Source organism: Pezoporus wallicus, unplaced genomic scaffold (assembly GCF_028554395.1).
Source record: "Pezoporus wallicus isolate ANWC-B61680 ecotype Strahan unplaced genomic scaffold, APGP_CSIRO_Pwel_v1 contig_227, whole genome shotgun sequence".
NCBI lineage: Eukaryota > Metazoa > Chordata > Aves > Psittaciformes > Psittacidae > Pezoporus > Pezoporus wallicus.
Window position 1 is genome coordinate 16,057,583 of NW_026635704.1, and position 21,558 is coordinate 16,079,140.

Below are 21,558 nucleotides of genomic sequence, written 5' to 3' on the forward strand. Positions count from 1 at the left end.
AAGTTACCTTCACACTGGTTTAGTTAAAAGTTACATAGGAAAGATGCTAATTCTCCAGTTTTAATATTCTGCTTTAGTATCTCTGTTCAAAGCAGACAGCTAACTGGAAGAATGTCTGAAAGCCATGGTTTTCTTATGTTTCAGATCTCCTTGGAAAGGATATCATATCACAAAGCTATATTTACTTCCTTATTTTAACTAGCATGATCTTCAGTGTGTTCCAGCATTATGTAGGACAGAAATCATCTGTAGGATGTGTTGCAACCAGACAGCATACTATTTATGTTATTTGCTTAATTAGCACCAGTTTACAGTAATGTCCTGATGTAATGCGGGATTATAAAGTCAGGGTAAAACTGGACTCTGAATTTGTTCATGTCACTTTGTACATTCCTGTATTGGATAAGTTGCTTCAGAGTGTAAGAAAGAAAGCAAAGGAGGTATAGAATGTAGACTTAATTCCTTCTACAGACAGAATACCAAATTTTACCAGATATTAATTCAGATTCTATAGACAGATTCTTTAAGTAAATATTGACTGAATTTGGTCAAATGTTTTTACGATGATATAAAAAATCATGGTGTTTATTGTTACTTATGTGTGGTTATATATGTGATTCCTGCTTAGGGTAGTTTTCTTTGTTAGATTGTTGTAAATTCAAACTTGTGTAATCCATGTTTACTTCTTTGTGTGGTTATAGCTATTTAAATACAAAGTTTATGAAAACAGCTTTTCCACTGGTAGAAAGATGAAATTAACACAGCCATTGCTCTTACTAACTCTTTTCTGGTGACATTTCAATGATATTTGCAGTTTCTGTAAAAGATATACAGCTATTTGCTTAGGGAAGAACTCTCTTAAATTTTAAACTGCACAGACACTGTGCTAATCTGAAGAAAAGTCCTGGGAAGAAGAGGTTAAAAGTTGATTCCAGCTCTGTGAAAGTTAATCTGATCTATATTACTTCAGCTGTAATGTAAACTATGTTGTTACTCAAAAGACTTCAGCACAATTTATTCAGACTGTAACCTCGCATGTTGCCAATTCAACAGTGGAACATTAAGAAAAATGAGAAGAGAAAACACAAAGTTATACCTTCTGTGGGTGACAAAAACATTATTAACATGACCCAGTCCGTTGCAGCCTGGCAAAGGACAGTGTGGCAGCTCTTGTTTGTTCAGTTTCCAGGATAGTGAAGACCCATTGACAGGACTCTCCTTCTGTCTCTTGGCAGCCAAAGGACAACCAGAAGCAGTGCGATGAGAAGTGTATTTACCTGATATGTGACCTTGGCCATCACAGCCTATGACTGGACATCTACAGAAACACAACAAAAAAAAAACGTTTTCGCTGGAGAGAGCAAGCAAAGACAGTCTCAAGAAAGTCTGAGAAAATAATTTCGGGTGCCTGTGCCACTTTGCGTTAATGGATTAAGACTTGGTCCCTGGTGGCACACTGTACCCGAGCATCCAATTCACATCAAGATGAATTGTGGGAGTTCAGCTAATTTTAAGTTTAAAGTAATTGGAACAATGCAAACAGGGACAGCAGTTGCTCTTCACTGTTCAGTCTCCAAGGTGATGTACTTCACCAGCTTCTCTAGAAGGAGAAACTCTTGGTTCAGCTCCAGCTCTAGGCCCTATTCTCTCATGGCTGGGGCATCTCCTATGATCCCTCAGTTCCTGAGCTCTTTGGGCTTTTTTCCCTCTTTCTCTGTCAGAGCACTGCTTTTATACTCACTTAAGTTCAGGGTCTTCTTTTTCTTCCTTGGTAGGAGTCACTTTGATACCTCCTTTCCTGGCACGAGGACAACCAGATAAGCTGAAAGAAACACACAGAATAAAAACTACCTTTTCCTGCTGCTGCTTGCCAAGATCCCTGAGCTCTGTAGCCCCATGTGATGGAATGGTTTTTACCTTCTGTGGGATGCATAGTTCCCTGTCACGTGGCCAGAGCCATCACAGCCAGGTGTCGGGCACCTATGGAATAACACAGAGGAGCTTACAAAATTCAGCTTCCAAAACACAGAGTAAATATGCATACATTTTCCTCTTTTTGTAGGGTGGAAGAAAGAACAGCAGAGCTTTGCTGAATAATGAAAGTTTTGCTGATTTTTCCTTAAATGAGCATACTCCTTTCATATATTTTTTTCTTTTATAGCAGAGTTTTAGTAGGAAATATGAAATATATTGCATATCATGTGTAGATTTAATTAGTTTATAACACTGTTTGCACAAAAGATTTTTCCTTGTATATGATCAACATCACAAAAAAGAAACAAAAACCAGCTTGATATAGATCTATTTGTAAATTTACTGTTATGTGTTTGTTTGCTATTCTTCTGATGTTTTCAGGTACAGATATAAATAAGCACTTTGCCAGTATTTACAGAAGGGAAAACAGAAACAAAGAAACAGTTTCTCTTTTGGGCATCAGTAGATGATAGCCAGAATTTGAATTTAGTAATCTGTATATTCTAGCACTGTAAGCATATGACAGGACCAGATCTTTCTAGCACTAAATTCAATTGGGTATTCAGTTTGGCAATTGGATTATACTTCAGTCTCATAGTTAAGGGGTTTCTGCGCGCGTGTGTGTGTGTGTGTGTGTGTGAAACAAACAAGCATTTTTAAGTATGAATGTTTAATACTAAATACTAACCTGCCTGTTACTCTGTTTTTGCCAGTGGTTGGGGAGGGTGGCCTTGCTGCTCATATATGAAGAATGTGCTCCAAAAGCCTACTGGATTCAGTAGGTTTTTCTCCTGACTTTTGTGTGGTTTGGAGGGGGCCTTCCTGGTAGCACCTTCCTTCTAAGAAGTTCTTTTTTCTTTTTTTTTTTTCATTAATTAATTTATTTATTTTATTTAAGGCTATTCTATCTTTTTGTGGGGTTTTTTTTGGTTTTGTCTTGTGGTTTGGTTTCAATTTTGTTTGGTTAGTTTGTTTGTTTTTAAGAGAAGAGAAACACCTCAACACACAAATCTGCACAAAAAATAAGTATCTACCTTTAAAATTCATGCCAGCCATTTCTATATTTCTGTATTATACAGCACAAAGCTCTTATTCTAAGCATCCCTAGGGGCCTTCTAAATGCTATGCTTTGTACAGAGTATCAGAATTACAGAAAGTTGTGGCAAATAATCTTGTACTGAACCATTAAGGAAACTTGCATTGTTCAGTGCTCTTTTAGGGGTCTCAGTTGTTACTGTATCTTTCCTGATGGGTGATTTAATCTAGTCATTGGTAGACTGCCATGGGAAACACCTACAAATAGAATTGTAATAGCACATCTGAGTGTGCAGGTGTATCTCTTCACAGAATATTTAAAACTATTTTTCTGTGAACAATTAATTTGTCAAAAATGTGATTTCTTTTGGACATGACCAGATTTATTCACCGATTCAAGTAGAATTCAGCAAATAATTTCAATTGAAGAAAAAGGAGACTTTTTTTTTCCCTAAACATAATGTCAAAACATTTCATGATGACATTTTCTGAACAAAATATTTTGGCAGAATGACATGCCTCACACTGACAGCAAAGGTAGAGGTGTGGGTTGCAGAGTGCCAGATATGCTCAACTGTGTAGAGCTTAATGTTGACCTGTCTAAGTGTGGGACAAGGACTGGGCGCAATGTCATGTGAAGCAGGCAGCAAGGGCAGATGTCTGGAGAGTGAGAATGCTCACAAGCAAATCCATGCCAAATACTATGGGTATTAATTTTGGCTACTTGTTTTATCAGATGATCACAGATGAAAGAGTTGTCTACATAGACTAGACATGGACTTTAATTCAGTAAGGGCTCTTTGTGGGAGAATCAGAGTGTTACAGACTCAAAAAAGACACTGAACTAAATTTAAATCTCCCCATTTGTATTTATCACTTCTGACACCACATAGATTTCACAACCAGATTAGGGTCCAAGGTATTCTTGAGGTCATTAAAGATTTGAGGCTGAGATTTTTATCTATACTGATGATATTTCAGGTGGGCTACTGACAAATTAACAAGAAGCTTCACCAGCAAGACTGCTAAGCTTGACCACTGGGTTGGGTTTTCAGAATATTGGTTATACCTTTGTATGGACTGTGAAATTCCACAATACAAGATACACCAACAAACAAAGTATTGCCTTATAGTCAGTAATACTGTGAATCTTCATCAGCTTTTAACTAGTTGATGAGTTTGGACTAGTGCCCCAGCTTAGGGAGTCATCCCCTGTTATGGATTCCTGTGCAGAATATCAGATTTACACTGGAGGACCAGAGGCCTCAGGAGCTCTAGGTAAAAGGTGTCAACTCTCAAGTGGATGTAGGTTACAGATTCTTTTACAATTCATCTTTTTTTTTTTTTCCCACGAACAGGTCTCTCAGTTATTTCACATAGAAATTCTAGTAACTGTGCACCGTGTACAAGCAATTTTTTCCCTTCTCTAAGAGGGTTGCTTTGTCTTTAAATAGATGAACTACAATTGCACGTAAAATCGGTACACTGCGCTTCAGATCTAGGAGCCTTTCTGGTACTTTTAGTGCCTAGAAAGATCACAGGGATGGTTGTAGTTAACTGTAGTTAACTGTAGTTAAGCCAACTGACCACGGAGGTCAGCTAAGAAAACTACTGAATGAAATATGGCGTGCTGCCTAGGCAATATCCATCAGTATTTATATGTTGTGTGAAACCTAATGAGAAGAACTGCTAGATCTCTCCTGAAAAATGGACAGTGCAACAAACATGTCTAAGGATAGGACTGACTGCTTATTCTTCAAATTTTCTGAACTGCAGGTAAATATCTTTCTAAAGCATACTTTTAAAATTCTTTAAGGCTTGATAAACAAGCTCTTTGATGAAATAGGATAATCAATCATAATTATCCCTTACAGCTATAAAATCTGAGTCGTCACCAATTTTGGTGTGGTTTAATTTGACCACTTAGATTTCTCTGTGCAGTAAGAATCCTCAGATAAAATATTTTTTGAATCTGAGTCAAAGGCTCGCTTTCTGAACAGATCTTCCTTATTTCCAAACTGTAGATCACATGGAAGTCGTGTATCTTTGCTGGCTTAGAGTTTCATAATTAATGCCAAAATCATATCTTGATTCTGGCAAATTAAACATGAATAACATTTGGAAAAAATACACAGCTTTTTCATATTCCTGCCTAACTACATGGGAGTATTTTTGTGGCCTGATTCTATGAGCATTTATGCCCTTTGCTCACATAGCAATAGTAAAATTAACTATTGATATCATATAGAGTACCAGTGCAAGCGCGATTGCAGTTTTTGGCATGAGATTCCATTTAGGTAATGTGCATCAGGAGCAGAGTTTTGTTTAAAATTTCACCTGAACTATGTTCGCAGGAGCTGAAATAAGGTGGTATGCTCATAGAAAATAATTTTATTTAGCCCTTTTTCTTTTTGCGAATTGTCTGTGAACAGATTTTGATTTTTGCTCTTTTTCTAGTTAATTGAAATTAAATGCTAAGTGCGTTATGCAACATATTTCTGTCTGTGAAATGTCCATGAACTTTGACTTTGCCTTTCACAACTCACTTATTATACATGTCGTACAGTGTGCAGTTTGTCATTTAAGTCATATGCTGTTGCTCCTCTTTCCTTATGGCATGACCAAAACTCTAGAAGCTTTAGTGGAAAAATAACCATATTGGTATGCAAATTTCCTTGTTCACACATGAATATGGGGGGGGGGGGGGGGGCTGCATGAAGAGCAACTATTCAAAATATTTGTGTGAGTGTCTATGTATGGCAGAAAGCCAACAAAAGCAGGGACAAATATATATGACTCAGCAAACGATTTCAAATTTGTCAGCATTTTTGCAAGTCAGTTCCTTGATTTTTGTGCTGCTCCTTTTAAAACAAGCTAAACCTGAATTTTATACCTTTGAGGCTCAGCAATGGAAAAAATTGAAGCACTGTGCCAATGTGTCAGTTTACCTACTGGCTTTGGGAACTGCATTGAACAGTTGCCCGTACAAATGGCCTTTCTTTGCCATTTTGCTGCATCTCCACTAGGTTCAACTCTGTAGCTGCCGTCAATTCAGCATTTTGTTTATAATTCAAGTTGACAGACCAGGGAATAAGACCACTAACAGATGATCTGGGGAGGGAAGCTAAGCACTGAGTCAAAGGTAAATGTAGTCACTTCTGCTATTAATACCATCAGAACAGCTTAATAATGCCATGATCAAAGTTTATTTTCTTCTATCTGGTCTAAGATGTACCTAAAGGACATAAAGGACAGTCACAGGATTCTCCCCTTTTTACATGTATTCATGAGTTTTTCCAAGCCATCTATTATGTGATCCAATTTACAAGTTGCAGAGGGAAAGCTATGAAAGAACTCTAATTATCCTTTCCTCTTCCCCACATCCTTATTGACAAAGCCAATTCAATAACTAGATGACTGGTTGCCAGTGCCTCTCTTGACTACAGATTTTTGAAATATTCATATGTCCCTATACATCTGTCTATATAGCAGAGCCTGCACAGTCCTTTTGTAAGTGACATTTCATGGTGAGAATTATGCCAGCACAAAATCATATGACTTGATGTCTGCTTCAGTGACATTAAACTCATAGTGTATGGTAATGAATGATAAAAAAAATGATTTGCAGGAGTTGTCTCATTTTTAGACTTATTCTAACTAAATTTATTCTAACTAAATAATTCTGAGTTTATTCTAACTGGATCAGACTGAGTTGTTTGCCAGATCAGTCTCCCACATTAGGTATTTTCTATTTCTCTCTGATTCAGAAATAGTATAGAACAGCATCTCTCCTAGAGTTTAGTTTTTCCCCAGGTCCTGGTTTATTCATGAAAATGAAGCTTTACATAAATGAAAAAGAGAAATGGAGAAGAGTAAACTCTTTTTCCCTCAAAAGCTTTCAAACTACTTCAAGTTTCAGACAAAGGTTTGATGTAACTCAGAGCAATTAAAATGAACAACTGCATTAACGTTGGGAACATGTTGATCAAAGATAAATTACAATGACATCTGTGCTATTATCAACACTTACTTAAGCTCCTGCGAGTTAGCAGCCATAAGGGATTTTAATGTCTTGTCAGCTAATGGGCATCCAGAAACGCTGAAAAAAACCCAATGTAAAATGTTTTACTAAAACAGAACCTTTTTTCTTTTCCTCAAACAGCAACATCTAGACACTCTGTGACTTAAAATGGGAAAAAAGAAATCCTCAAATAATCACTCTTGGTAAAAGAGGAGATGCCAATATCAGGCTGTAGTTCTTAAATTACTGGAAAGATTCATGGTTAGGGTCAAAGGCTAATAAGCCTCTGTAAAGTTTTGCATGGGAAAGCACTGGGACACAGACTCCTGCCTTTCTGTTGTCTACATGAAGGGCAGGTGGGGCACCTGGTCCATGAGGCTTGGAAAAAGCAGCAACAGCTTCCAACCTGCTCCCAAAGGGAAAGACAGGAAATTATTATTTCAACCCCTTGGCTGACAGTTGCCTATTCTGCGGAAAATATTTAACATTCACAGATTATGTTAGCAGACCTATGAATTTCAAAGCTTTTCATAGAGATATCTGCAGAAACAAAGCCATTCATAAAGATATCTGAAGAAACTTCATTTAAAATCTCATGTACCAGCATCTGTACAGAGAATGCTTGTACAGATAGGAAAAGGCAGACTTTACTAAATGACTTATCTATAGTTCTTAACTGAGAAATGGAGCTACAGCAATAAGCATATGCTGCTTAACTCCATCAGTCAATTGAGTCCAGACCTTCAGAAAATATTACAAAACCAGGAAAACCAGACACATTTCTGTACGCATTATTTTCTGCAAATTACTTTTGAATATTCATTCATGGGTAGTATAAAAATATTCAAAGATGACAATAGTTAAAAGTAGCTCTATTTCCTGTTTTAGGCTTCCTGTTGTTTCTTACCTGCGGTGTGAGGCATAGTTTCCTGTTACATGACCGCTACCATCACATCCTGGAGTTGGACAACTATGCAAAGAACATGCAGTTAGAAATTAGAACATATATAAGACACCACATAGCTCGCCCTATGCTGCAGTGATGTTCATCTATACACATCTCAAGACTGTCATGACACTGCAGAAAACTGGTAAAATTTACATTACACTTCTAGTTTTCAATTACTCCTTGAAGCATAGATGGAAAAAAAATTCCTATTTCCACTATACAAGTGAGTCAAAATGTTTGGGTTTTTTTTTCATCTATGTAAGGTGAAACCATAATGCTTTGCATAAATGTTTTGGATTACTAATTGGGTTCTTAAAAGGGCAGTTTTATTATTGGTACCAAATTTTGACAACAATTCATAAATATTAGGGCTGATCTCCCTATAACACAAGCCAGAGAAAAATAATATCCAAAATAATTCCCCTGAGTTCTGACTAAAATAAAGCACCTTCTTTAGAAACACATCCAATATTTATTTGCTGACATAAGTGAGAAATTATGTGTTACGGTTGCAGAACGGACAGAACATATGTTCTGGTTTCAGCTGGGTTAGAGTTAATTTTCTTCCTAGTGGCTGATGCAGTGCTGTATTTTGGATGTTAATAGCACACTGATATTAGGAAGGAGTAGAACCAGGACAGTTGACCTGGACTAGCCAAAGGGGTATTCCATACCACAGCACGTCATGCTTGGTCTATAAACTGGTGGAGTTATCTGGAAGGGGCTGATCGTTGCTCAGGTCAGGCTAGGTATCGGCCAGTGTGGTGAGCAATTGTACTGTGCAGCACTTGAGTGCTTTTAGTTTTCTGTTTTGTTTTGTGTTTTTTTTAATTTGTTTTATCCCTCTCTTTATATATTTCATTACTATTATTGTTATTATTATTGTTGTTGTTATGTTTTATTTCAATTATTTAACTATTCTTATCCCAATGCAGGTTTTTTTACCTTTTCCAATTCTCCTCCCCATCCTGAATGGGGTGAGAGGGGAGTGAGTGAGTGGCTGAGAGGTACTTAGTTGCCAGCTGGGTTTAAACCATGACAACATCAAGCTCATATAGCTGAATTACAGAATGGGCACCAAAGTTTCCCAAGATATTTCTCATCTGAACTGAGAAGTGATAAGAGGTGAGTGATAAGTGATACACATTTAGCAGGACAGATAGGCTCACTTATATATTATTATGTCACACTTCTTTTTCCAAGAGATGGAAATATGTTTGACTTGGAGAAAATGTTATAGCTTCTGTTTTCACTCAGCCCTTCTTCTGTCATAACACTGAGCTCATTTATCAAACTTGGATACAGTTCTCTGCAAGAAGGCAGAGATACCAAGAAATGCAATTTGTGCATGGATGGAGAGAGGGAAGTGATTTGATTATACCTTTCTACAATATTCTAAAACACCAACCCTGCAGAGTCACTTTATAAAGAGATGTGTTTCTTTCATTGGGCACTTGGATAAGAAGGGCAAGCAGAAGCTGTACAAATACTTCTAGCTAGCGCTTCATACCAATGAATAAGGAGTACTGAGATCCCCACCTCACTATTTTCTCTGAGCTGGCAGAGTGTTAGGAAGTATTTCAAATCTGTTAAAAAGCCTTAAGAAAGAGCTTCATTTTCACAGCCCATTTCAATATGAGCAATGCAGCTCTGGGCAAGAGAATTAACATGAAAAACTAAAAAGCACATGCTAGGAAATGGTACTCACACAATAGTTCACTGCAGCTAAGCTAACCATGTCAGAAAGTTTTTCTGTGCAAGTGTTTATGTCATTTTAAAAACTTCCTCATGATGGAGCCAACTGTATTGAATTGTTCTGTACAAGTTCTTTAATGGGACCATAGAAATGCAGTATGATCCCTATATTATCTATAGATTTTTCTAATAAATTAAAACTATTTCTTATTTAATTTTATGCACAGTTACATTTTAGATACCTATTTCTACTCACTGTTTAAAAAAAATACAGTAAAACCACTGTAAGTTGACCATTGCCCTAGTATTATTATTTAGGAGAGTAGAAAAGTGTTTTACAGACATATCAAAACAGGTCAATATCACAAAGGAATAACTATTACAAAAGAAAAGCCTTAGTCTTCAACAAAAAAACTCACAGTGATTTTTGTACACATTTGATTTAGAAGGGGCAAAACAAACCTGACCTGTGGCAATTTAGATTGCGAACTACAATTACAGATACAATCTGATGAGTAGACAGCATGTAGACTGCATGGCATGAGAGGAAAGAATCTCTCTCCACAGCAGCTTGCATAAAGAAATGTAAATTCTAGAGGCAGAGGCAGAGCTAACTGCTTTAGTGCCACAAGGTGATGGGATGCTACACATTTATTTGTGGGTGAGTCTGCAGTGATATGTTATGGACTGTCATCACTAAGCGATACGGAGTTCACTTGTTTAGAAAGACCTACTGTGGGTTGGGACAAAAAGAATAGTGTCATAAATGATTACTAAGCTGTAGATGACTATTAGAGTGAAAACACCATATTGATATCAAACTGGTACTGACGTGAATCCAAGGGAGTTTTGTGAAGTCTAGATGAGAGTTTAAAAAGTGACTAGTGTTAGGAGCTGGCTGGGACAGTTTTGCTGAAAAATTCTAAACTGAAACAAGCTGTTGCATGCAGAAAACATTAATGGAATTTCTTTGCAATTTTAGATAGTGAAGTTTTGGAATTTAAAACAGAGCAAGCCTGCTCCCTCAGAGTGTAAATTTGTGCCTCCACTGGATTTTAGGCATGACAGAATAACTAACTCAGCTTTGAAAGAAGCAGATAAAGGACTTAAACATAGATTGCCTACAGTTTAGAGAACCCTGGGACAGTTGCATACCCCAATAGCGAATAGTCATGTGCGTCTCCTTGTTCAGCTCCTGCAAATCTACTCAAAACCACCACTCAGAATGACAGCGTAGTCAGCTTTTACCAGGGCAGAGGAAAGCATGGCATTTTTTGTGACTCACGTGATGAGTTCCTTTTTGAGATCTCTTGAATGGAGCTTAGGTTTAGGACTTGGTATGGAGACATCTCCTGGATACTTCTTTTCCTCCATGTTTTCTGGAGAGCTCACTGGATCTTTCTGAAATATTAGATGAGATTGTGACAAAAAGTTTCTGTCTTCAAGGGCTCCCAAATATTCAACAAATAACTTACTGTGACAAGAAGAGAACCTCTTGGAAAATATTAATAAGAAAAAAGTTTTAAGAAATAAAGTTTAGTACCTCATAATTTCAGGTTCTCATTGGTAGACTTTTAAAAATGTTGTGCAAGTATTTTTAAAAGCAGATGCTGGATTAAGTCATACATAAGCAAAATTTTGTTTAGATTTATAAAATGGTGATAAAGGCAAAAGAAAAATACAAGGAGAGAATAAAGTTGTTGAATATATAGAACCAAAACAGACTTTGGCAAGTATGCTCATGTTTTTTTCTGTGCAAGTATATCACTAAGTTTTGTATACAGTTGAAATGAGTCCTATTGTACTGTGAATTAGTAAATTGCAAGCATAAATTAAAACTCCCCTATTTTGTGTAATCATATGTAAATACAAAGCTTTTCAGGTCTGCAGATTGGAATGACTATTCAAAGAGCAGATTCTTGTTGAAATAAAAGTGATAAGAACAAACTGCTTTGGAATTTTCTTAGTAGCAGACTGCTAAGGGTAATTCTTGATTTCTACTGTTCATAGATGAAAATCATCACTGCTACAGTGCTGTTTGATGGATGGTATGGACCATGAACATTCAATTCCTCAAGAAGGAGTTTGGAAATTTGGAGTCCTGAAAGGAAATTTATTTTTGCTTTCTAAAAAGTCTGCTTTGATTGCTCAGAAGTAGCTCGGTTTATTCTGTTTTGAGAATTAATTATTATTATTTTTATGAAATGTAAGTATTTCCTTTCTGGAGGAATGCTCTGTGGACATTGTATCATTCAAGAATTCTCCAAAGCCCATAGCATCAATTATCAGATCTCAATTAATCCCTTCTGGGACTTCATGTTGGTTTTGTGCCTCTGTTCCAATACTCATGAAGGTGTCACCCAGAGGTGATACCTACCTTGCTGTCTGTGGGAGCAGAAACTGCTGCCTGTGGTTGAGAGGAGAAGCTCCCAGCTCCTGCTAAACTTACAGGGCTGGTGCCATAGATGCTCTAAGCTTGTGCAGCTGATGAACATGCCGGGACAGAGGGTCAGGGATGTCTGCAGAGCTGTTAATGCAGAGCAGAGGGCTGAGGAGAATCTGGACTGAAAATGGAGATTCTGCCTAACGGGACTTGTAAGCTCTGCAGGGGTGTTTCTTCTGATAAATCTTCCATATGGTCCTCTATTCTGGCAGCTCATCTTTGCCTGTTTGGAGACTGGATCCTCAATATGACTTCCTTCTGTTTTCTGGTGCTGGCTACCTACTGTCTTCTGAAACTTACACTACACATACATATAGATACCATGCCATATTATTGTTATATCAATTACTACCGATTTTTGCAACCACATTTGTTGGGGTTATTTTGTTTCAGAATAATCTAATCTGCTACAAATAAGGAAATAAAAAAGACGTATATACATTTTTTCTAAACACGCTTTTATAGAGATTGTCAATTAATTAATTTAAATGAAAAAACCCTGATCTATTTCAGGCTTTTAGAATTTTATTTGTAAAGGAAAATATCAGATAAGGAGTAATACAGAAAATTAAAAACAATGAAAGATGGTGCTAAAATGTTAGTACAGAAATAATAAAGAGTTGAAAGTACTCCAAACATGGAAACTAAAATGCTAAAAACCAAAGGTGAAAAAAGTGGGTGTCAGTTTTGCTCAAGATTCAAGATATGTCAAAGGCTTTTTTCCAGCATTGAGTTAAATCCTGGTTCCAGTGGCATGAGGGGTTCTTTTTGCCACTGGAATCCACAGAATGGGGATTTGAGTTCCTTTTCCTCTGTCCATAAGTTCTGACAAACCTTTTTTCTATACACATAAATTGCAGGGTCCTAGAGGGATCGGCAGCAGTGTAAGTCATTGTAAAATCTAAAGTGCCGAAAAGAAACAAAATAGCAACCCAGCTGGAAGGGATCAGATGTCAAAATAACTTCAAAAAACACAGGTAAAATGGTTTACACCTAACAGAATGGAGGTTGAAGAAGTCTGGCTTCTTAGTTTCCCTTCTAACAGCTACTCTGTCAGGCTACATCTGTATCGCTGAATGGAGGACCAATGCTGCTTCTCTAAAAATTTAGTGCATATCTTGCCTGGACCCTAACTATGTATCAAAACCAGGCACTCATCAGCCTCTTCCATTTCTTGTCAATGGTACAGCTGAGAGGAACCTGGAGCATAGGGTGGTGAAAAGACCACTCTGGCTCTCCACTGGGATCCCGAGATGTGTGATGTACTTTAGGATCCACCTGCAGCAAACAAGGGTAGCCATCCCTTTTTGTGCTGCAAGGTATATTAATAGTTTCATATGTATGTACTCAAATGAAAGATATCTCTTGATCTTTTGCTAGTGATGGACCAGAAACTTGTGTATGTGTGTGCATGTGTGTGTGTGAGATATTCATCATGTCACTCTCTGACACTTGCTGCACAGAGAAGACTGATCGAGAATTATGTATATCGATGCTTGCAACAATGCTACAGTATTGTAGTCCACAGCTTCACTTAATAATGTTTCACTGAATCACTTAACAAAAATAAGATTGTAAGATGAAGTTTGCCATGAGTATATTTACAGCCACCAGTATAACTGATAGTAGAGGGATTAGAATTGCAGTATTTTCATTTTCCATCTTTGAAATAATTCTTTTTTTTTCAAATTTTAATTGTAAAATTCCTGAATTGACTTACTAAAATTTGGTTGGGCTTTTTTTTTTTTTTTTTTTACCAATAGTTATACACACATATACATACACAAACAGCTACAATTTCATAGTAACTGCTCTTTCAAAAAAGAAAGAATCTAGTAAGGACCAAAGTGGGAAAACAGTTTGTTTCCTAGTTGACATCCCTTAGTATATTTCCTAGGAATGAGGGGGACATATAGACATTTAAACAGGTGATTTCTTCAGCATTGAGTTAACAACTTGTGCAACTCTTGGTATTATTCAAGCAGTATGAAATCTTTAGACGTGAAAAAGCTGCAAAAGGAAGACAGTGCAAAGGGAATGTAGGCAAAGGAATAATTAAACTGCGCCTTTCTACAAACTTGAATCAGTATTCATGGCCCAAAAGGGGTTGCCTCTGTCTGAAAGGAGTAGGTTGGACCTAAAGGCTAAATATTTTTTTGTCCTCTGCACTTAAGACTGAATGTAGAGCTTCATGTCTTGGCTTGCGTGCTTCTCTAGGAATTTAACTTTAGAGGGAGAGATAATGCTTTGGAAAAACACCTTTAGCACTTTCCATCTTTTGGTCTATTAGGTGATGATCATCACAGCTAGTCAAGTCCAACCATACGTACATTTTTTCCTTTCCCATTTGAATGGATTTAAATTAAATGGCATTAAAGTTCTGAAGAATTCCAGGCTAAAATAAAAATCAGAACCAGCCCAATTGGTCCAAAACTACTATTTTCTGCAAAAAACATGTGTGTATTCATGCATGCACACTACAGAAATAAAGAAAGCAATGAAACTCCATTAATGTACAGATGGAAGTTTATATTGATTTCAGCAAAGACCAGAACATAATGGTAACATGAATAACAGATAATAGCATCTGGCACTTTTAACATTTTTAAGCCCTGAAATCTTTGGAGAACTGACAGTTGAACTAACTAACAGCTCTAGTTATTTCTCAGCACTTTCCTTTTGGAGAGATTTTGAGCTTTTTCCAAATTCAGATTTTTTTTTTTTCTAAGGGGGCATCTGGACAGGCTATTTTTCTGAGAGAGAGAGAGACAATATTTTCTGGAAATTACCACCAAAATTAAGCAACTGTTGTGCATATGAAGCAGATAACAATGAATTAGATATAGTCAGTCATTTTCTTTGCATGAGGATAACTGCCAGTCTTTGGTTTTGAAAAGAGAGCCTCTGGACCTGACATCACTGGACATGTCAACACTACCCAGGATGGCAAAAGCTCATAAAAAAAGGTTTGGTGCCTGATCATCGATTAGGGATGAACTGCAGAGTGTCAAAGCAAGGGGCAAGATTGCCTGAACACAGACCTTTATGTCCTGTCAGGTAGCTTGCCGATGCCTCCAGCTCCCTGTGCCAGTAAGGGGCAGGGAAACAGCCAGCCACCCATTACAGCCTTCTGAAAGTCAATCAGGGACTGGAGGGGATATGGAGGTGCTCCTGCCACGGCTCTTTCACAGAGCTGCAGTGGCAGCAGGAAGGAGGAGTAGCAGGACAGGTCCCCTGCCAAGTCTGTGGCACCAATTGATCCCCTGCAGCAAGGCATTCTAGCAAAGCTGAATGTACTTGCTCAATATGCGTCATGAACGGGGAAGAGCATGAGCCCTCAGCTTACTGCCTTGTGTTAAACTCACTCCACAACCCTGATGTAGGGATCATGGTCTCATTGCTGAGGTAAGGAGAAACATCAGCCCACAGAGGTGACTGCAAAGGGCTCTTCAAGACAACTCAGACTCCAAGAAATGATTCTCCATGGTGCAAGCTGTTTCAGAAGTCAATTATGACAGATGTGTCAGCAGTGCTGCCAGATGTTTTTCTTCAAGCAACTGAATTATCTTTTATTTCCAGGTATTTTTTGAATTGGTGGCCTGGATCCCCTAACCTCAGCCCCAAATAAATTTACCCCATCTATGTTTTCTTGAAGTGCTGGTTTTGAACAAAAGATCATTTTGTAATAAACATAATGTAAAAATGCTATTATTTGATATATAAAACCAAAGAGGGAGAAAAAGTATTTAAAACTGCATAAAATCTCCCATTTGGGACATCTTTTAGTCTGTTTCAGAAAGCTATCACTTAGGCTTGTCCCTGTTAATTATCGACATTTTATCTAATTAGCCTTTAAAGGTGCTGGTGGTCCCTTCTTGATTTAAGGACAATGTAAGCAATCCATATTCTGACAGCCAGGCTCAACAGAAAAAAAAAAAAAACAAACTCACCAGCAAAGCAGAGGAATAAGAAAGAAAGGCAAAAGGAGATTATGCTGCCTTGTTGCCAAGATGGGATAAACAGACATGAAAGAACAAAAAAGAAACAAAAACAAAACGAGCACAACTATCAAGTTCAAAGTAGCAGTCCAGAAGATATTAAAGTTGAAAAATAGCTAAATAGAAGTGTTTGGTGAAATTTTAGTTGCTCTTCTTTGTTCCTGCAACTTCATTTTCAAATTTGGGCTTTTACATTTCCTAGGACAGGTTGAAAAGGGAAGGCACCTTACATACTCATCTAGTTTTCTATGTTGTTTGCTTATCAGATACAAAATATCTCAACTGGTGGAAATTATGTACATATCCTCTTGGGTTATTTTTTATAATCAAGAGGTTCAGAAATTCCTAACTGTTTTGAATATCTGAATTTGTGCTTTCAGACTGTTTTCTGGACCACTGGACTCACTAGTGAAATCTAAGACTCACTGGCAGAGATTTCTTGAAGTATGTTATGTGTAAAATAAAAAGTTTTCCACTGTAATAATATTGTAGGTATGGTTCTAGCATGTGTTTAAATACATAGATAATAAATTATCTACAATTAGAAAGAGTTGATGTGGAAAAACTACTTTTTGTTTCAGCATGTAAAAAGCTGCATTGATTTGGGGTTTCTTCAGTTTTGGATTTTTTTTTTTCTTTTTTTTCTTTTTCCCCTAGGCCTTTGGGGTGTATGTGCTACAAAACTGAGCCATCAGGAAAAAACTTAAAAATCAGTTTCTGTTGATGGATACCTTTGATTTCCTGATCTTAGAGACTAATAGACGTTCACAAGTAGGCTCTGAGAGCAAGTTTTTTCAAAGTGAGTAGTGATTTTTTATGTCACGTTGAAGATGGATTTAAAGCCAGCTCAGTGTTCACAAACTTCTACCTGTGGAAATTGATTCCCTTTAAAATGCACTAGAGTGGTCATCCAGAAGACCATCATATGGCCACTCATCCAAGGGAAAAAGTCATCCAGATACAGATAAAAATACCTCTTTTTCTTCTTCTTTCCTGCCATGGGTCTTGCTGTAGTTGATTGGTGTATCCCAGCCTTCCTGTTCACAAAGAGCCTGGTAGAAGGCTGCATTTACCAGGATGCTGCTTGTTTTGAAAGGAGAAGAGGAAGGAGTGGGAAGCACTGTGCTGGAAGAAGTGAGAGGTATAACTTTGTCTTGGCTTCGGTTCTTTTTCATGCTCAAATCCAGAGTGCCATTTTCATCCACTTCTATCTCAGCTCCCTGACATGCAACAGGAAACAGAGACATGTTCAGAGACGGACATGGTGAGGCTGCAACATAACCATGTGGCGCTTTTAAAGGATAAATATAAATCTACGCTTTTATTTAAATTTATCTGAATCTAAAACCAGATTTTCAATTTATATCAGTTAATGTCCAACTCTTAGGAAGACTTAAGCATAGCTTCGGTAATGATATCCCTGCATCTCAGCTTAAACATAGCAAGTAGAATTTAAATAAGATGCCTCTTAACCATAACCTATACACCCTAAATCTAGTTTTATTTAAAAAAAGTTTAGCTTTAAATCTTCTTGATCTTTTCACTCTTACAGAGAACTATGACCCCAATTCACAGTTAAAAGCATTAATGCATTGTTTAGGTCACCAACAGCAATACTATTATGTATTCTCCCTTCCCCCCACGCCACAGAAACATTACAACATCTGCGGCATGGGGGAGAGAAGGAGGGGGAAAGAAATATGCCTAACAGTAGGAAAAATTTTCACTAGGATTTTGTACAACACTCAACATAAAGCTTTAATCATTTTTTTCCTAGGCCACTAAGGCACAGGTCTGTACTGAGACCACTAGACTGGGAGCTATAAAACGATCTTTAGGAGGTTCTCCCTGATGGTGACCTTAAGCACGAGCTGCCAAAGCCTTTACCACCTGGGAAGAATATCAAAAAGCAGCCTTTGATTACAAGGGTGTGTGCAGTTAGGCGAAAGACTCAACTGCTCTTTCCAGTCTGGGAGAAGATCTCAGAGGAGCTCCTGTTCAGCTGTACAAGAACAATGAAAAGAAAGATCATTGTTCTGCCTCACCCTCTCTGACCGCAGAAAAAGACTGTAAACTCCTCTTCTTAGAATGATGAAGAGCTCCTGGAAGTGCAACTTACTAATGCAAGCTACCAAAATTTCATATTGACATACTGTGTATACAGGGACGAGCATAGACTAGTCGTTGCTATTGCCAATGATAACTGAAGTTGAGTACAGGAAGTGGCTTCTGGAGGAGCACTTGGTAGACTTGTTCTCTGCGTTGCCCTGAATAAGGTGGAAAACATTAAGACTATAGAGGTAATGTCATAGATCCCTTAATGTAAAATGCTGTAATTAACACTGCTATGTGTCTTTTTGTTATTGTCATCACTACTATTTTTTATTTGTATCATCACAAAGCTCAAATATAGCTTGAAAATTTGGGGCTAGGTGTGTTAGGTGCTGCTTAACTGGAGTAGACAGTCATATAAATCCAGATTGAGACTTCCTACCTTGAGTAATGTAAAAGTAAACCACTAGCATAAGTCAGTCACCTAAACTCTCGGTTGGAAATGGAAAAGAGACATGTATGTCCAGGACACAAATTTTCCCATAATTATTAGACCTCTTCCTTAGGAAGAGATTAGACACTGGCACAAAGGGTCACTTTCTCTTTTTTCCCATGAACTGTTGCTGGAGCTTGGTGATTAGTCAACCATTTAATAGCTAAAGATAGGGCAGTGAAACTTCTCCTTGCTTGAAGATCTTAAAAACAGTTGTGGTGTAACTGGGAATTATTATTGGGAATCCCTGAGCTGAAAGTGTGACATGGCCACCCTGATTGGACTAAAACTACAAGCTTCCTTCATGCAGCCTTGTCTTCTATCATTGCCAGTGGTGACTCATTTAAAGGTAAAATGTGCCTGATGAGATCTTTTTAATCAGAAGGGAAATGTTGGTACAAAATGAAAATTTAGGACCCAACAATCTCTCCTTACAGCTTGACAGACAGCTTGACTCCATTTTATATCCATGGGTCTAAGACAGATGCCCACCTAGACTAAAACACTACCAAGCCATCTGCTTGTCCCCCATTCAGAAACTCAGGCATCTCTTGTTTGCTTCTCCTGCATAGCAAAGTTCACATTTTCAATCATACGGCTTAAAGAGAGAGATGTTTTATCATATTTATGGGAAGTAAACACACTTCTAATATGTTCATACTAAGACGCTTTGGTTATATCTTTCTACCCCTTTTTAGTAAATAGTTTAATCTCCTGTGATAGTTTTAAGCCCTGAATTTGACAGTGCAGCTTATCCTGGATAATAACTTAGTAACCACAACATCTTATGCCATCTGTATAATATCAAATACATTTTTATACCAGCATTAATAAACCTTAGTTACAAAAATCCAAGATATTAACTATATCAGTGCCAAGTACATACTCCAGGATCCGGCAATATAGCTCTGCTATGATTGCCCCAGTGTTTTTTGGCTTCATAGTTGATATGTAACTATAGCAATGAAACAGAGCTACAGTAATCAAGTTTAATGTCCAATGTAAAGTAAAATGCTAAATATTGTAGTTGATGACATTTTTCATAATAAAAAAACTTGGGTTAAGTCTGCACAACCAACATTCTCATAAAATTCCAGACCTCTGTGACAGATGGCTTAGGAAAGGAAGCCATGTGACTGGGCTGCAGTAGTTTTATAGTGCAAACCCCATAAATAGTGCAGATTCTCTGTCACTGACAAAATATCAGCTACTCAGAGGGCAATAGAGGCAACAAAAAGGACCCAAAAGAATCAAGGCCCCCTCCTTGGTGAAACTAGACATCAAAAAATAACAGGAAATGCTTTGAGTCTGAGAAACAGGTACCATTAGCAACAGCAAGGAGCTCTGGTTCATAAGCAGTGCATTAACTAACGTAGATATTTAAAGCTTTCTCAGCACTTTCCTGAAATTCACGTAGAAGTTGAGCTGTCCATCGTGTACCTAATTCTGATCAGGCAAGGCTGGGTTGTGTGTTTGTGAAGTAGCATACAGATGGGGTTTAAGTGAGCTCACAGATGCACACAACAATTAAATATAGTCATGGAAAAAATATCCCCTTTTACCCATTGCAGGATGGATCGCAGGTTTACGGCATGGCTTTTTATTCAGAATAATATAAAAGAACTATCACTTTGCTGCCTTCATAGCAAACTCCAAATGACAGAGCAAAAAGAGAGGATAGTCAGAGATACTGCTTCAGTTTTCATTCCTACTCTCATTCCACACTCCTCTCAATATGTCTCCTTTGCTTGTTTTACTATGTTTATTTTTACATTATTTTTAAAATGGAACTAAAAAGACAAAATTGGCAAATGGCAAAAAACCCTAGAGCAGTGCTATGACATGCTGACAGAAAATGGCACTTATTATGCTTAGCTCAGACTTGTAAAGGCTGTGTTCTCAGTGAAGGCAAGATCTTGTTACTGTTGACTCTACTGCATGTGTGAACAGGCCTATATTTATCCATTTAGCATGACATATTTAAAATATAGCTACCAAAACAATGTAAACTGTTCTGATTCTTCCTTAAAAGCATAAGTAAAATAAAGATGCAAATGTATCTTATTATTTCCTAACTTATGTAAGCTTGAGGCTGTGTAAATCTTGGGAGTCTGATTTTGATATTATTTACATTTACATTGGTGAAAACCAGAAAAAAAATCCACTGAAGCAACGATGAAAAATCAATGAGGGTGAGAGGATGCACACAATAATTAAGTTCAGGTTACTCCTTATCCACTCCCACATCAGTGACAGTGTAATCACACCCACAGGTTTCACAAGCAGGTGTAAAAAAGGTTCCAGAATTAAAAAGGAGAGAAAAATGACTGAAGCATATTTTCTTTATTCCAGAATCTATTCAGTGAAAAGATAAAGTACAATTAATACTATACTAAGATTATATGTCTAAAATGAAGACTAATATAAATATGCTCCATCCCGGGTGATGTTCAAGTCCAGTTTACTGTGAGGCGTCCCTGCCCATGGCAGGGGGGTTGGAACTAGATGATCTTAAGGTCCCTTCCAACCCTAACTATTCTATGATTCTATGATTCTGTGTAAACAAAAAACAGTATCTAAATTCTTCAAGTTCTTTGTACTTTAACATAAAACTTTTTCAACCTCCCTTTTATTTTATGACTATATATTACAGAATATTTTTGAGTACATTATTAAGTCTTGTTCTTAGAACTGAACTACATCAACTAGAACAATAAAGGAAGTAGGGTTTTGTGGCAAATTACTCCTGCATTTTTTCATATGCTTTTGGTCCATCTGATCACTCACAACATTTAATACTCTGTAGTATGTCTCTGGTAATGATTACAAGTTAAGTTTTATCTCATATCTGGATCAGAAAGAGTGAATTATTGTGTCTTATTTCAAACCTGTGACCTT

The 21,558-nt window shown here is 37.3% G+C and overlaps 1 protein-coding gene across 10 annotated transcripts in view; it reads right to left on the reverse strand.

Moving 5' to 3' along the window:
* The window catches only part of ST18 (ST18 C2H2C-type zinc finger transcription factor), a 169,329-nt gene that overhangs the window by 8,301 nt on the left and 139,470 nt on the right, over positions 1-21,558 (reverse strand). For all 10 annotated transcript variants that reach the window (XM_057397771.1, XM_057397772.1, XM_057397766.1 and 7 more), the window contains 7 exons: positions 17,090-17,335; positions 10,960-11,075; positions 7,938-8,000; positions 7,040-7,108; positions 1,918-1,980; positions 1,742-1,822; positions 1,097-1,318 (listed from right to left, as the gene is read on the reverse strand). In XM_057397771.1, the coding sequence (XP_057253754.1) occupies positions 1,097-1,318; positions 1,742-1,822; positions 1,918-1,980; positions 7,040-7,108; positions 7,938-8,000; positions 10,960-11,075; positions 17,090-17,335 (860 nt within the window). The remainder of the gene's footprint in view (positions 1-1,096; positions 1,319-1,741; positions 1,823-1,917; positions 1,981-7,039; positions 7,109-7,937; positions 8,001-10,959; positions 11,076-17,089; positions 17,336-21,558) is intronic.